Source organism: Tyto alba, unplaced genomic scaffold, assembly GCF_018691265.1.
Source record: "Tyto alba isolate M040663 unplaced genomic scaffold, T.alba_DEE_v4.0 Super-Scaffold_3, whole genome shotgun sequence".
NCBI lineage: Eukaryota > Metazoa > Chordata > Aves > Strigiformes > Tytonidae > Tyto > Tyto alba.
In genome coordinates this window covers 4,775,312-4,793,019 of record NW_024881304.1, presented here as the reverse complement: position 1 = coordinate 4,793,019, position 17,708 = coordinate 4,775,312, and the positions used below count along the sequence as shown (strand labels likewise).

At 35.2% G+C, this 17,708-nt stretch overlaps 1 protein-coding gene across 5 annotated transcripts in view; it reads right to left on the bottom strand.

Moving 5' to 3' along the window:
* The window catches only part of CACNA2D3 (calcium voltage-gated channel auxiliary subunit alpha2delta 3), a 467,172-nt gene that overhangs the window by 145,546 nt on the left and 303,918 nt on the right, over positions 1 to 17,708 (bottom strand). For all 5 annotated transcript variants that reach the window (XR_004405904.2, XM_042799689.1, XM_032984346.2 and 2 more), the window contains one exon: positions 12,580 to 12,713. Coding sequence is in view for 4 of the 5 variants with exons in the window: in XM_042799689.1 (XP_042655623.1) it covers positions 12,580 to 12,713 (134 nt within the window). In the remaining variant the exon portion in view is untranslated. The remainder of the gene's footprint in view (positions 1 to 12,579; positions 12,714 to 17,708) is intronic.

Sequence of the window (17,708 nt, the reverse complement as noted above, 5' to 3'; positions counted from 1 at the left end):
TCAGGCTTGCATGCATAAGCAAAGCAACTGATTTTATTAGCTAACAGAGATGTACGAGATTAGAGGGCAGGATTTAGTCTCTAACTGTTACAAGAATTATCTTTAAAATATATGATAAATAATATATTAAAAAAAAAAACCACATTAGAAAATGCTCCATCATTTAACATTTAAAATCTCTTAGTTGGATAAACTCCTAATCTAACAATACATTCTTTCTCTTTTCTATAATATTTTTGTATCAGTTTGTGTGCAGGTTGGTACCACAGATCTGGCTAGTGCCACAATTGTAAATGATAAAATAGCATAATCAATTCTGCTGCTTGTTCATTAGCTCTGTTTTGAGGAACAGGTTCTGTCTTCATACCCTTCTAATAAGTATGTAGCTAATGTATCTCACCATTCTAGTTTTAAACTGAGATTTTATAGCTATGCTTTATTGAAAAAGCCATGGAGCGTTTTATGGACTCCTCACACTGCAAGTTGAATTCATCAAGCTTTATAAAGATTCACTTACTCTGTAGAAAGAGCTACAGTTCTCTTGCTGTTTTATATTGGAAGAAGCTTTCCGTTGTTACTCTACACAACTTGAAAGTTCGAAGCTTCCTAAAAGACAATTTGACCTGATGGCCAATAGCTAAGACTCTGATTTGTTGGAAGACCATGACTTTGAGAACATTTCTGTATGATCCAAGTTAATTTCAAATATGCAGTTTCTCACTATTTAATGCAATGCTTGTGTAATCTAGTTCAAGGAATGGTTTTGGCCTGATGAAAATTTCTTCATCACCTTTCCGCTTTTTTCTGCTTACTGCATTATTCAGCAGGTCAAGAAAATTTTACCTTTACTTCACTTCTTCATTGTAAGAACTCACAAGAAAAGGTCTCAAAATTATTTCAGGTGTCTCAGAGCTAGAACTGTTTACAGGTTGTTTCTAGGCATGCTAGGACCTACAATATGATAAATCCCATTATCTTGTAGTTGACTACACAGTAAAACTTTTTTGAACATAAAAAACTTGATTATTGCAAAATCAGCTTTCGCTGTATCTCCATTTTCTTAAAGTGAACTGTAACACAGAAAAGACAAGGTGAAGGAGGGAAGAAAAATTAAACATTTCTTTCTGAAAAAGGCAACCTGCTGTTCACTGTAACTCCTGAATTTTTGAGGCTTTAAGGTTTTAATCTAAGAAAGAAAATGCTAGAATTGTTCGATCAGTCAATAGAGTTATAATCCAAGCTCCTTAAACTGAGATTTAATACAATAAATCTGTATTCTCTTTTACATCAGTGTAACTTCAGGTACATAAATGGAGATACTACTGATTTACTGCAGATTAAATTGAAGAAGAATAATAATCAACAAATGTAACCCATATGGAATTTAAGCATATAGTTGACAGCTTTCTGGAATAAACCTAACAATATTGAAAACTGAGGCCTTTATTATTATACAGATGGCATTGGCTGCAACAGAACAAAACATTAGAAAACTCTGTAAGTTGTATTGTTCCTTAGTATTAGTATACTGTTTCTAATGTGTATTCTCTTGTAGTATTTCTGTGCCCCTAAATAAACAATATTGTAGAAAAAAAAAAAAAAATGTTCTGTAAAAGAAGTCCTTAAATGGAATGGCCCTGTAGGCTCCTTGTGTTAAGCCTTAAGTATAGAGTCCTTAGGGATTTTAATGGTTTACCTAGAACTAAGCAATGCAAACTAATATTTGGGATGATTACATTTTCCTCCCCAAAAATCTGACAGCGCAGGTGAAATGGCTCTTATTAATTCCAGAGAAAACACTTACAAGTGTTCTAAACTTACTCCTGCTGATATGGATGTTGCTGAAGATCATGCAGTTTACCAACTGATTGTATCACGTTTCAACTAATTATTAATGGAACGCTTTTTTAGTAATATCTGATCTGACACAATGCAATGATGTGGACAAGGGTCAAATGTCTTGCTGTCAAGCAGAACAACATCAGTAGGAAACATCCTATTATTCCTTGTAGAATAAAGTGTATTTCGGAATAATTTCTCCAGAAATTACTAACTTCAGAGTAAACATTACTCATAAAGACTGTGATAAACATTAACTTTAATGTGTATACTGTACTGTGTGCATGACTGAGTTGTATGTGAAATTTCCTGGTTATACAAAAAGGAGAGCTATAAATAACTTTGATATTTGCAGAACAGTAGAAAAAAGAGAAGATTATTTCCTTTTATTCTCTCCTTTTCTTTTTTGCACTTAATTCTGCCACTGCAGCAAAGCTTGAATGGCACCAATAATTTAATAAGTCTTTCTTATTATTTCAGTTTTTTACTCCAGCAGTGCAGATAAAGGATGTTTCATCTTCACTGCCCTCTTTCTTCCAGAAAGTCAAAGAATTACATATATGACATCAAAAGATGGGATTTAGTACTTTATACTAAATTCTTTGCTTTCCTACATTATCATTTACCCTAAAAAATAAGGTGTGTCAAAATTAAAGACAAAAACAGAGCACCAAATATCTAAAATTTTCTAATAATTAACTTGATTACACTCAGAGTGGAAGCAATAAGATCAAAGACAGTTATCAGCTGTGAATGTCCTTAAGTAGTTATTTTCACTAAGAATAGACATATCCTCCTAAATGTTGGATTCACCATAGGATATATAGAGATCTAGAAACAAATTCTCTCTCTAGTTAGTGACTTGTCACCTTCTGATTTTATTTGTGTTGCAACAAAACCAGAAAATTCCCTGTGAAACAAGCTAGAAATGAAGTGCATTTTCTGTCCCCTCACCTAAAGGCACTGTATGCCATTGGCAGACTGCAGCTGAAAATGGCCCCAAGTTGCTCTATCTCTAGTGTGCAGGTGTCTGCAAATGAGACCAATACTCTTTTTCGCATGAATATGCCTGTTAATCAAATTCAACAGCAGAGCAATTCTCTTTAATTTGTATATAGTAACTGGTGGAAGAACATCCAGCAGGCAAAACCTACAGACATTTGTAATTCTATGGATTCTTTTTCACATACATCTAAATCAGTTTTCATATAAGAAGCAACAGTAATTTGGCACAAAGCAATCAAGTCACAAGACACACCATGGTTACAGCAAAAGCAGGAAAGAAAAGCTTAACAATTCCCAACAAAGTTCTAACATATCATTGCACTTGACAGCTCGCAAAACAGCAAAATGTGTTCCTTTAACATTCAAACCTTACTGAATTTTCTGATTTCCAAAATTTAATCACTGAATGTGTTTTGTGAATCCAACTGCTCTGAAGTGCAATTAGAGCTGTAAATACTGGATTGCCCAAATACTTCCATGAAATTAAGTTTAACCAAATACAAGCAAGGACTCCTTGATTCTTAAGTCCTGGACAAAGAACACTTGTGTGGGAACCCTCTAGAAGTGGACAGTACTATCTGAAAGATTTCAACACGTATTTGGTGTGTTTTCACATTTTCTGCCCTTCATATTTGAGATCCCATAGACTGATAATTGTTTATTGCATTGACCTATACTGCCTTACTGTGTCCTTACACGCACTGCCCTTTCTAAGCAACTGGTGATCCATACCTATTACTTTGAATGTAAATTGTATGAGGAAGTTATTATTATTTAATCCTTTCATCATACATCATCTACCATAGTAAGACTTCAGTGGTTTATTAAGATTCACAGATGTTAATAATAATATCAACAATGGTCAGTGACAAAATCAGAGTTGAAGTCCATGATGTGAAGGAAGTGGAAGATCCACATTAAGATAGTCAGTGCAACCTGAAAACAAGAGTGACCTTAGAAAATAGTAAAAGATAGTGTAGATAGTCACAGCGTTTTGTAGGAAGGAAAATGGAAACAGAAGAGCATTACTGAGGATTACAGTGTATGAGACAAGATGATATGTTTATTGGGAAACTGGGTTAATTTTTAGAAAAAATTATGATCAAATATGACAAAGTCTGTAAAAAAAGTAATTTAGTTTAAGCATCAGAACATGTAAATGAAGAGGTGGAAGAATGTTAGGCAGATATTGAAGCATTTCAACATGGTAAAACCTCCCTGTTGTCATTGGAAACATAATTTAAAATCAAAAAATAAATATCACTAAAATATTCCTTTAGCTATTAAATCCTGAGAATATTCCAAAAAGAGGTGAGTTTTTACTCTGTTTAAAGCAATGTTTTTTCAGGAACTATTCTGATTTGAAATTAGATATGTAATCTCTCTGTGCTCCAATGATTAAAGATGAACAGAGACCAAGGTCAAACTGTAGTTACCATATCATATAAAATACTAGAAAGAGAATCAATATATAGCTAAAAGCCAAGATGTAACACTGTTCTGATTTCCCTTCTATGGTTTAACATAATGCTTGCCTTATTTGCACCACACTGGGAACAGAGCTGCTTAAGACCTAGCTTTGCTGTGGCATTACAGCTGCTTGCTGATGTTGCAGGAAGAAGATAAAAATAAGTTCTATATCAAAACCACCAAGTGCAAAGAACTGTAAAATGCATTTAAAGAAATCAACTGCCTATCTCAAAGTTTGAAAAAGTACAATTTGCATTCTGCATTTTTCATGTAAATGTACACTAAGAAAAATAATTATAATAGTAATCTGTTTCAATGGAAATAAAGTACTGTAATATTTATAGTCTGTGCCAGAGTTATAATGACTGTGGGGCGAGAAGTGAAGTGTCTCAGCATGTTCCACATGTTTTTAACACTGTTTCTAAAGGCTCTGGAGGCTATTAAATTTAATGAACCCATCTGCTATGAAATAGAGGTCCAAACATAATCAGCTTTCTCAGTGCCATATAATACAGATGGCATTCCATGTTCCACATCCCCAGCAGGAAATTTTATGTTCCTCTTTAAGTGCAGGACTTTTGTTTTTGTTTTTGATGTTTTAAACATCTTTTTGATGTATCACATATAGCATTTTATAGTGTAAATACCACATAGAACGATACACATGAAAAGTGTTAATTCATTAAAATAAATATTGTTACTTCCTTACAACATTTTTTCCAGTGACTTTGACAACTAGCAATTAGTTCTCTCTAGTAATACTCTTTGCTTAATGCAATCACTGAAAATTGCCCTAATAGCGTAAGTTCCAGCACTAGCAGTGAAGTCAAACAAATGTGATTTATCAAAGTAGCTTACTTCAAAAGCTGAAAGGTACACATATACATACATACACACATGTGCATAGGTGCTATCAATGCTTACACATGTCCTTATTTGTATATGCAATGTTTGCAGGGGACAATGAACAAATCATTCTTATTTAAGTATCCATATTCCCACTACTTCATTATGGACTTTATTTTCACTTGCACACCCCAAATTTTATTTCAGGGGTCTCAATTTGTGTGTTTTATTGGGACACACTGCACCATGACTCTTGTACTGGTGTGTAAGCAAGGTCTCTAAGCTCAAACTTCAGTGGCATAGCATTCCTTGAACTGATTAGCACCCTGCTGCCTAACATAAGTAAATCAGATGTGCATTTTCTAATAAAAAAGAACAGCACCCATTGTTACTTTGAGCTTCATCTGAAAGATAATGAGTGCATTAATTCTATTCAGTTGAGAGGTTTATTAATTTACTATCTTGAGCACTCAGGTTTTGACAGTGGACACTGTCAAAAAAAACAGTTTTAAAAGTTAATGTTGTTAATGGTAATTCATTTACTCTAGATCTAGCAGTAAAACAAAGAGAATAGAACTGTTTAGGAGAAAATGAGAATACTTAATTATGGCAACTGGAAATTTTGGGCCACAGAACTCATAAAAGTCATGGCTCAAAGTTGTTTTTTTATTGGACTGTTAATGAAGATTTCTATAGACAGCCCCCTAATCATCAGCATAAAGGGACGTTGCACCTACATATAAATATGTGTATAGTCTTTTTTTTATTATGTGTACAAGTAGATGCATTGATCACCATTGTTAATATTTCAAGCACTGTCTCATATCTACAAATCCCAGTGCAAATACAGTAGACCATAATTGCTGGACCAGATGGTCTGCAACTTCAAACTGTAATCATGCTCTTATAGAATCTTTGAAAAAGATAAAATGGTCAGAACTGTTACATTTTTCCAGGAGAATTAATCCAGACTGAAGTGTTGATAAGATGGCATTCCCTAGGCTACCTTCTACTTTTTCTCCCATATCAGCCTTCAAAAGACCACTGCAGATCTGTAGGAGACAAAGCAGAGCTCAAAGAACCTTTGAGCTAAAGAACAAACCTACCTGATGTAAAGCCTGCTATCCATGCATGGGATTTTCCTTCCCTAACCCAATTCACTCAAATGTCAAAGCAAGAAAAGGAAATTATCATGGGAACCTCGGAGTCAGTCAGTGGTGATGACATTCTCTGATAAAGAGTTGTAAATTATTAGAGATTAAGAGAAGCTAGCCACGAAGGGAGGGTTTGAGCATGTAACCAATTCCAAAGAGGGATGGAAAAAAAAAAGCAATACAGATTCATAGCTTTTAAAATATTAAAAAAAAAAAAAAATTATAAAAATTTACTGCCTGTGTGTAAATTTTCTTTTCACAGCTGCTGATTAATGACATTTCCTGACATTTGGTTCTGCAGTGATTACCAATATTTACTTGCTGTAGACATACATGAGCATTCTGAACACTCTGATGCATTTTAATGTATACCAATCCTACAGTCTAGAAGTTCGGTTTGAAATAGAGGCCCAGGGAACCTTTTACTGTGATAAAAATGCTAATTACACCCACTTCTTATAATAACACAATTAACTTGTGCCACCAAAAGTATTTGAAGATATCTCTGGGAATAGAAGCTAGCAGAAAGGGGGTACTATTTATTTTTTTTTACTTCGTAAAAGCTCTTCTGTGAATTGAACACAAAGAAAACTCTATGAATGGAAGAAGCACTAAACAGCATTTTTATACCCCACCAGAAACTCCTGGATGGAAAAAATACCAGTGTAATAGCTTTCAGTCTGTAGACTTTCTGTTATATCTATGTACGTTATACACAGGACTTCATGTATACAGCTTCCCTTGCTTCTCTGGAATTGGCTCAGAATTGATCCTTTGACAAAGAACTATATCCCAGAATCTAAATTTCCATACTTAAAACATTTGGATTCTGATGTAACAGATATGTGAGAAGCGTGAGCTTCTCCTATACATCCTACCGAATTTCTGCAAAGAACCTTAACCAGAATAAAAAGTATGCCTACATAGTACTTGATTATTTGCTTTAAGGATGAACAAATTGAAATTGTTTGATCATAGATGTAATAATGTAAATGTAAGATCCATCATAAGAATTTCAGAAATACTTAGTCTAGGCTTTAGCTCAGTGGAGCTACCTCAATTTATAGCCTCCATAAGGGGAAATAAGGTTCTTGGACAAGTTGCCTCACTAGCATAGTATCATCTTCTTGGTCAGAAAATATTTCCAAAAAATCCCTGCCTCAATAAAAAGAAAGAAAATAGGGATATAATTTTAATTTACTTTTTTAAAAAGCAGCAATTGTAGAATTGAACTAAAATCCATAACTTAATGTAAGTCTATGCAAATGAAGAATCAACTTATAGTACTTTAACACTGAGGGATAGTATAGAGAGTAAAAACCACTCACCATTCATATTATGATGAATCATGACCTGCAGTGACTCAGAACACTTTATTTTTTTTAAACAAACTCTTGAATTCTGAAGCACCAGACAGTCATCTCAAAATATTAAATGAAATAAGAATTTGCTCTTTTTATGCAAAGGAATCCTCCAGTTGGAAACTGAACACAGCCAACATGGTAACGTATGCCTGAATCTGCTCACAGCTTGAAACTAATAGCCTGAAGGAGATGAGATGAACTCAATGGTGCATTAGATCCAGAGAACATATTCAGGTACACTTATGAGAAACAAATTTCACCAGGAAGAGTCAACAAAGGTCCAAGTAGGTCAAATTATACACCTCAATAAACAAATTCTCAATTGCAAGCTTTTAAACAGTGAGAACTCAGGAGCCAGTCCAGTCTTTTTTTCTTTATTTCCTGCAGCAAAAAGCAATGTTTCTCCACATTCCAGATGTTACCATAAGAATGAGCTAAGGGCTTCTCTGCTTTACAGATGATTACCCATAATCACAAGAGACTACCTCTATGCATTAGTTCACTTAGATATTCTGATGGCCAGGCAATTTTCCTTTTCCCCCCAATACACTCACTTGTATCAACTTGCTATAAATGCATATATGCTTAAAAGAAGTCATTGACCACTTTAAAATTGTTCTCCCCCTGAAATACTTTCATCATTTTAGAACTATTTTCTACTCAGGGAAGACTGTCTTCAGAAGTTTTCAATTAGAAATCCAACTCCGTCTTTAAGCACACATTAATGCATTTTATTAATACCATTAAGCACTCATTAAGGTATTTATGAAGCATTACATACTTGTAGACCTTAGTGATGTTGAAGCAGCGATATCTGATCCAAACATGACCTACTTTTGAGGCAGAAAAGTGATGTTGAGACTTGTCTGTTGGACTGCTGTCCAGACATCACTGTCTAGGGCCCACTGTACATGTGTCCCTTCTGCACCCATCCAAATTAGCACTTCTAGGCTACACAGCTGAACATGAATGTGTAGCAAGACAATCTCTTCTATTAGACTCCACAATCAAGAATCATCTGCCTGTCCCCTCACTCTTGACATCCCAAACATCCTTTCCCCTAGAATTGCACAGATCTAACAAAGCTTACACACTTCTACACGTATCAAGCTGTTGACTAGAGAAGTATGAACAGAAGAGAAACCAAGCCCAGGGAAAGGTGAGGAATTTGGGATCAGAGGACTCTGAATCAGAAGATTACACACTGACTGGCATATATCACATACTTCAATCCCAGTATTTTAGCCTAAAGGTATTGGCACCACTCAAACTACTAGCCTATTACAGGACTAGCACTTCAAGTATTGTGAAGCTGACTTCAGAATTAGCTCAAGATAAGCCTGTAAAGACTACTTCTCAAGTGAGTGACTAAACCAAGTACAATCAGGAATTGCCCAGGTTCTGCCAGACCTAAATTCAAATCATTTCAGAAATCTGGTAAGTTTCTCTAAGAGTCAGTGACACCTCTTAAGATTACATCACTCCTATGTTGAAAGACCATTTTTGAAAGAAATGAGGCTTTGAGTAACTGATAATAATGTTTCCAACATGAAATCCTGGGTTTAAGGGAAGAAATAGAAAGAATTTTCTGATGAAAGGTAACAAGAACTGACCCTAGGAGCTGGATGGTTACCTCTTCAAAAAGGCAGGAAACACTGAGGAGAGAACAAAGGCCAGGGGCACAGAAAAGGAAGCCAGTTCAGCTGCCTGGAAAGCAAGGAGTCACCCAGAGAGGCCTAGTCTCAGTTGTTTTATAATCCCTTCATCAGAGGTGTGATCCTGACAGTGTCAAAGGTAACACAGAGCTGACATAAATACAGGTTCCTCCATGTTACATTTTCTGCATATGGTATCTTGCCAGGGATTTCCAGTTCTATAAATGCCATACTTTTTTCTAACAGTAAGTGAAGCGCCTCAGAGTGTTAAAGCAAGGCTGAAGAGGCAGCTGTATGAACATTTTGCAGACATCCTCTTAAAGGAAAGGTGAACAGATGCATAAATTAGATGCCTTGGTTTAGTAGCAAAATTCTTCTGGGAATTATTCCTAAATGGTATCAAACACTTAAATGACCTAATTTTTGGCTTTCACAGATGACTTTGTCCTGGACAAATACTGAATGAGAACAGACTGGGGCATCAGGGGAAATGTTTTGTATCCTAAGACTATTCCTTCCTGTCCAGCTTCTTTCTGTCTGGATCCTAGTATGTTCCAGCCTAATGTTGCTTGCTCAGAAACAGCACAGCTGGCCAATTAGCTCTGCTATTCAGTGAGAAGCGAATGAGGAAGTATCCTCCATGCTGTTAGGGCACAGCGACACTGATTACAACCACGTATATATAGCTCTGAGAATCTAGCCATGGCTGTTCTGACACAGCTGGGTGATAAGAACATTTAAACTGTCTGGAAATACACTACTATTCCTAACGTGGCAAGGTCCAAGCAGCATCCATGGAGAAGCGGGAACACAAACAGTCTGGGAAAATCAGCAAGTTATGGGATGGAGAGGATTATTTGGATGGTACTTCCAATGCCAAGACACTAGAGATGGCCAGGGAATCTGCCTCTGAAAATAGCACTCAGGCCGCTTTAGCTGAGGGATAAGCACATCTGGTTTGTTACAAGGTTCCCTTCATTGCTATTTCCAGAGTTTTATGTGTGACTACCTTAATTTATCCTGCTCCTTTGTGCTTTTTTTGAGAGGTGGAGGATGGAAGAGAAAGGTATTCACACCTAAGCAGATCATGGTATTCTTTTTTTAAATCTTTTCTTATAGCATCCAAACTATTAGGGTCCTGAGTGGAGTTTTCACACTCTTGAAAATATGTGTGTGCATGTGAGTATGTATATGAGTGTATGTGTAGATACATGTGTACATATATACATATATATATATATATATATATAAAAGAGTGTATAGTGACATTAGTTAGCCTTGGTCAAGAGAGTGAGAAAATAAGAGAAAGAGAAGAACCTGGAAGTATTTTATTTTAATTGCGGTAAAACAGCTTTTGTTTGGATTTAAACAGTTCCTTTATTCAAGAATGTAACAGCTCCATTGTTTATTTTCCTGTTTTCTCAAGATTCCTTCTCTACGCTCCCTCTAGTGTTCTTAAATTCACTTGCATTTACTCACCACTACTGTATTAGTATTTCATGCAATATTAAATTGTTCGTTTTCCTTAGCCTTTCCATAACCTACAGGAGAATCACTGAAAGTTAGACTAACTTTACTGAACGCTTTTCTCCCTGAAATGATCTAAGAAATACAGATTAGCAGAAAAAAAGAGAGAGTAAAGTGTAAAATTAATTCTGAAAAAGCATTTTGTATTTTGTTGGTAGATAAAGGGGAGAACTTGGCATTGAGAAAAGAGGAAGATTTTGTCTGCAACACTTTTAATGCAAACGACAAGGAGGAGAATTGCACTAAAACACCACTTAAATGGATTTCTTCCTGCTGCTCTGTCTAACAAATACAAAAACTCTCTTCAACATAGACACACTCTGATTACTTCAAGTATATAAAAGCAAGAAGTGAATAAGACTTAGGTTTTCCTAGTCATCTCCCCATCTCATGGGATGCCCTGAAGGGATGGTGAGAACTGGTAGTTACTGTTCATTTCATCTTTATGTTTCAATAAAAGAAACAGAACAAATGGGAGACTGGATTAATATGTTCTTTTAAAAAAGGAAAGGCAGATAAGTAAATTCCCTCCAGATAAATATTTCCAAGTAACTTTCTCTTTCCACTTCATAACTTTAGTTTTAGTATTTATTTTACATACCCATGGCCACAACTGAAGAATAGAAAAGACCTAAGCAAATGTGAAAATGAAGCAAAACTCTATTCCGAGTGGTTTTTCTTCCTAGGATATTTTTGTATTGATTTAAAACTAAAAGTTGCAGAAACATTACAGAATCAAAACACAACAAACAAAAAACCCCCAAATATCAAAGTGAAGTTGATGAGATTCTCCCACCTTGCCCCATCTTCAAAATAATTGTAAATTAATGAAAGTAAAACTTTAAAACAAAAAGAAACAGCTTTGCCTCTAGACATCTGCAATCTTCTTCATTATATTGAATACTTGGTATTACTTGTACTAAATGACAGATATTTGCTACAAACTCTTGTTCTACACACAATATACAAACCAAAATATTTAATTGGATCAAAAGAAACATAAGAAGAAAAAGAAAACTGACAAAAAATGCTATTTCAGACCAACCCATGAAAATGAACAACCTTTACCTGCAAATCTGATGATTTACTACAAATGATACAGAGGTATCATGAGTGCTCAGTCACTGTGTGACAGAAAGTTCTGCTTCAACTCTAATGTGTCACAAGGACATCAAATTAAAATTGGACATTTATGACATTTTTGTTAGCATATCACCCATTCAATTCACTTTAAATGGCAGAATCTTCTCATTATTCTTTCCTAAAATGGTTGTACCCTAGATGTTGATCCACGTTTAAATACTGAAAATATTGATTCTCATCAGTCTATGCTTTTTATACTCACATATTCATTGACATGTTTTAAATCATATAGAAAAAATGGTTACTCAATCCAGTCAATTTCTGTTCAATACTCATTTTTGATTAATAAAAGAAATGTACATTTAGAGGGCATAAATTTTAAAATTATGCTGCTACTCATGTTTGTTTCGCTATTTTCTATGCAATTTATGATGTACAAATCTTTGTTAAAGTTCAGTAATCTTTAATTATTTACTTGTAACATAAAGATATCAAGTCCTGTTTTTTACACTGAATTGGCACATCCCAGCAACAGAAATCAGATTCACAACTAGTGTTTCTACCATAACAGTTTTAGTCCTAATTCCTCATTATATGCATTAAACCTATACTAAATGCTTTATCATGCAGACTTACAGTGCTGTCGATATATGCTTCAGTCCATACTACATCATGTTCTTGGTCAATAACCTTTGGTCGGCTAAGAACATGGAGATATTCCATGACATTCTCTTGAACATCAGCTAAGGTAGAGATTTGAGTAAAAAACCCTGTAAAAACACACAATTCGAAGTTATAAACCAGACAGAACAAATTAAAGAAGATTGCAACAAGGAGTATGATGTATTTTATGTCTGGCATGTTTTCTGCTTGTTTATTTCCAAATATGAAATGCAAAAAGGGACTGTTTCCTTAAAAGGCAGCCTCAAACAGTAATAACTGGTGAAAACAGAAATTTGCAAAACCTTTGGCCAGTCTTGAAGGACTGGGTTCCCAATATTGCTATGAACCACTGCACTGTCTGTCCCAAACTCTCTATTTCCAGAAAAATTTTGTTGTTTAATGGTAAAGAAGTTTGGGTTTTTTTTAAAATGCTGCATACTTTAAAAGTTATAATTGTTATTAACTTTGTCCAACAACGTCTCACGCAGTTTCAAGAAACATTACAGATTACAACTACAGTAACAAATCAGTAGTTGCATATGCTCTAAAATGCTCATCCTTACAGAATAAGATTAAACATCAGATAATAGCAATATGTTATTTATAAATGGCAGGGCACAGAAAATGTAGGGTAAAACTAGAATTGCTTGGCTTAGTGATCTCAGCTTTGTTAATCCTTTAAAACATCTCCTACAACCTGACAGCATTGAGAACATCAGAGGCCACAGCTATTTGAGCTGTCACCACTTCCTTTTCAATGGTTAGATGTTAAGTATCTTTATACATGACAGACTTGGCATCTGGATACCACACCATGCAAGGGTGATGAAGGACTGACAAATTTCAAGTCTATAGTTTCATTAGGCCTTATTTAAATGCATCACCTCCCCTTCATATATTTTCCTTTTCTTTAATGAGAAAAGGCCAATATAGAATTTTCATGAAAGTGGTCTTGCTGCAATTTTAGTCTTTTGAGAAGATCACAACTTCTGCAGAGATGGAATATTAAGCTTCAGCAGAAAGCATGGCAGCTGCAAAAAACTTCTGAGGTGTGTTTATTGTACAGGGCCAATTCTTGCAGGACTTCAAGGGTGCTTTTTGGTCTGAATGTTAGAAATTTCTCATTCAGTACACCTGCCAATAATTTATGCAGTACAAAATTGGTGTTTCTACATACATTTCATCTGTGTATGAATTAATCCACAGTGTAAGAATAGATTTTATAGCAGAAATCTATAAAAAGGAAACAAGTCATAGTAGTAGCTTAATGTGCATTTTCAACTTAATAAGAAAAATCAGAGGCGGAACGGTTGTAAAAATAATTTGATTATAGTATGATCTCAAATATTCCTAGCATAGTATTCATACTGCTCAAATATTCAATATTCTGCTTAAGGAATTTTATTTATTTGGTATTTTATTTTTTCCTATTAAGTCCAGTATTGTGTGAAGACCTTAACTGACTACTACATATACTATCAAGGTTTAACTCTTGCTTCAAAACAGGGCTATTTTTTGTCTAAGGTTCTGAAAGTTTTTTCAGCCATAGAGTAAAATGATTTACACGTGTTTAATTAGGAAATCTGTACTTGAGAAAGCAGAATTCTATGTATATGGTGAAGAAAAAAGAAAATGGTAGTGCACTTTCATGAATTACTGGCTTAGAACACTTACGGGAAAAAACAATGTGTACACTACTCTTTCTGAAATGCCGCTTGCTCCAACTTTGGGACTGCTGAGTGTCACAAATCAAAGTATTGGTTTCTCCCTCTTGTGAGTAATAAGGGAAACTTCATTATCTGGTCCTTTTAATTTGGTGTAAATGTCAATATATAGTCAAAATATGCCAATATGAACTATTCATATAGAGAGCCTCTAAATTATATCTATCCATGTATGTATGTATATACACCCACTGTGGTTTATAATGCTTCTAATCAAGGATTCAAAATACTTCAGAACTGTGTGGATCACCCATTTTACAGGTCATGATCTACATTTTACTAAAGCAGTTCAGAGTGCCTGAATTTTGGTATGTCTCATTTCAGAAGGCTTAAAACAGAACCAATATTCAGAAGCCATTTTCAGCCCTGCTCATGTGTTTCAAGTTACATACTCAAAAGCACAGGCCACTCAGAAATCTGGAAAAATTAAACACTAGCACAAATAGACTAATCAGCCTTTTGCCCTTCTTCCTCCATCCTAGACTAGTGTACAATGGCTATAAGTGAGGACTAAATCATTAAAAGGAAAGAGCACACAAACTCTGCTCATTTCTCTGCAGGAGATTTAAAGCAAGGGACCTCCACATACATTCATCTCTCCTTTGATCAAACATATACTTTCAGTTGTCCCCATGGACAAGTTTTCAGTTGTCCTTAAAGAGCAGGCCTAGTCATTGTTTTGTTTCAGTGCTTTCTATGCAATCTTGCATCACCACTCCAATACTATTTGTTGTGTTGAGCTCATGTACTTTTCAGTGCATGTTATGCCAGTACTCACACTTCTCTTAGAACAGTGTGCAAAATTACAGTTGAGGCAGAGATCTGCTCACACTGAGTAGTGTACTATGAACAATAGGACAACACTTGCACATAAACACTTAAGATATATATATGAACATATTAAGTAATGCCTGAAAAGTCAGAGGAAATTAACTCCTTGAAAAAATGTGTATTGTATCTAAGGTGATAGAAAGGTCTTTTTAAATCAAGCAGTATTTTCTTAACTATACAGCGTGAAATCACAATTAGTTAACACTTTTTAATGTCATACTTCATTAAAAGCAAAACCTTAAAGACTTATTTAAGAAGCTCCTGGATGTCCATGCCTGGAAAATTCTTTAATCACAGCCTATAAAATAACTTTGAGATAAAGAATGCCTTGCTGCAATATAAGCATGAGTTCTGATTGTCTCCTGAAATGTTTTTATGTCAGTTTTTCACGTGAAAAACTTTAGCTAGATTACTCAAAGAAAAGAAAACACAAAACCAGAACCCAATCTGAAACACTTCAGCATTGTGCCATACAGGCTTATACATGCTACAAGACACTGATAATACTGAATATTTATTTTGTTTTCTTCTTTTCCTTCATTTGAAAGAGATCCATCTGGACCAGGTACAGCCAACATGAACAGAGACACCTATTTGAGCACTTATTTGTCAGTATTCTTCATATGGATGTGTACTACATTATGTATTTCTCTTTGCAGTATTTCTGAGAATGCATGGTGTCATATCACAATTTACTCAGAACTCTCCAGGCAGCATGCTACAGATAAAATATTTATTTCTTGTTGTAGTATTGCAAACCATATCTCTAAACCACACAATAGAGAAAACAATTTTTAGCCTAATTTTCTAAGACTGAAAGAAGAAGTAAGTCTGAGTCAAACTTAGCAAAAAAATAAAAGTCCAGAAGACAAGTGAAAATTTGTTACTACCCTGAGATTGAAAGAATTGCCACTGAGCATTCTGTTTGGAAGAAGCCAGATGGTAAATCAGTACATGTATAGTGGCATGAGTGTAGTTGCAGGCTAGCCATGCAGTGCTCCTTGCTCAGTGAGTATGACAGCTAAAGAAGTCAAGGTTAGCAAGTGAGAGGAAAAGGGATGTGTAAAAAAATCCTATTTTTTAATCATAGCTGTGTTTCACAGATTTATTCGTGTATCAGGCTGCAGCAGATGAAAAGTTGAAAGAGTGTGTTAGAGACTTTATTCATTTTAATCACATTACTTCACAACATTCAGTGAAATGTAAAAATTGCTGCCAAAGATGTGCAAAGACATCTTAAGAAGAAGGTGGTGTCATAAGACACAACCATATGGAATCTCTCTAGGTTTTTTATAATGTCATCCCAGGGGTGGGTTTCATCTGTGATTTCTAGGAAGAGATCCTTTCTTGCATTGAAGATTTTGTCTGTTTTATCTCCTTACAAATATGGTTTGTGCTTTTGTAGCTCACATTAGAAAAAGCTACAATAATTTTACAGCTTCCATGACTTGTAATATGAATAATTACCTATCTTCTGTGAATTTATGGTTCATCTATTTACTTTGTTTCTACAAAAAGTTGGTTTTCCTTGAGTTTTAGCTTTCTTTACAGCAAAGTGAAAAAAATCACAAAAGCTATGTGAATTATATTTCCATATTTTTAATGCTTTTATTAATATTTATTTTTTAATATTTTACTAATGGAAGAACTCTACCAAAAGTTACTGTATTATAGCTAGGGACAGCATTAGGTAACATTCTCTTAGTTCATGTTCACTGTATATTTCAACTTTTTGATAATTCATGTGTAACAAATGCCAAACCTCACAAGAATTAGCTTCCTACACTGCTAAATTTATCTCTCTTACTTAGAGATCAGATATGCCCCATGGATTTAAAAACCTTACTCTTCCTAGACCAACGTTTAATCATCAAAGAAAGACATGCTCTGAAGGTTTGACCACAGCTGCTGAGGCCATGTAAGCAATAGCAGCAAAACTGTGCTTAAATTTTTGCTTTCTAACACCTGCTTCTCAGCTCCCTGGTGTGTGAATTAAGCCACCTTACAGCCCCGGACAGTCAGTGCTACTTTACACCCCGCCCCCAGCAGGAAAAAAATTCATGACGGAAATGGGTAAGATTTGGTAATGACAAGCGTGAGATACGTATAATAACGTAGTTAAAGACAGACACTTATGCTCTGCAAGTGGGCTGCCTTTCCATTACACAGTCCTTGCAGTGTTTTTGGATGGCTTATTTTTCTTTAAAGTGTCCACCATTAGACTCAGAACTTTTCAAAATGCCTCCAATGGATTTTTATGTGGAGCGCAATACTTTTAATTTTCTGGACACTGTGCAAAGTAGATGCAATATTCTTGTGTCTAATAAAATACCAGAATTAAAAAAACCTCTTTGGGTAGGGACTAAGTAGGGAATTCATTGTTTCACTGCAGCTGTAAAACTCCCATGGAGAATACCCCCTTGCCCCCCCACCTAAGAGGCCTCTCAAGCAGGTGAACAGTATCTGTAACTGGCTGCCTGCCACCCCCCGACAAGAGCCCACAGTGCAGGAGGTGCTGGGGCCATGCTAATAACGGGAATGGATGTG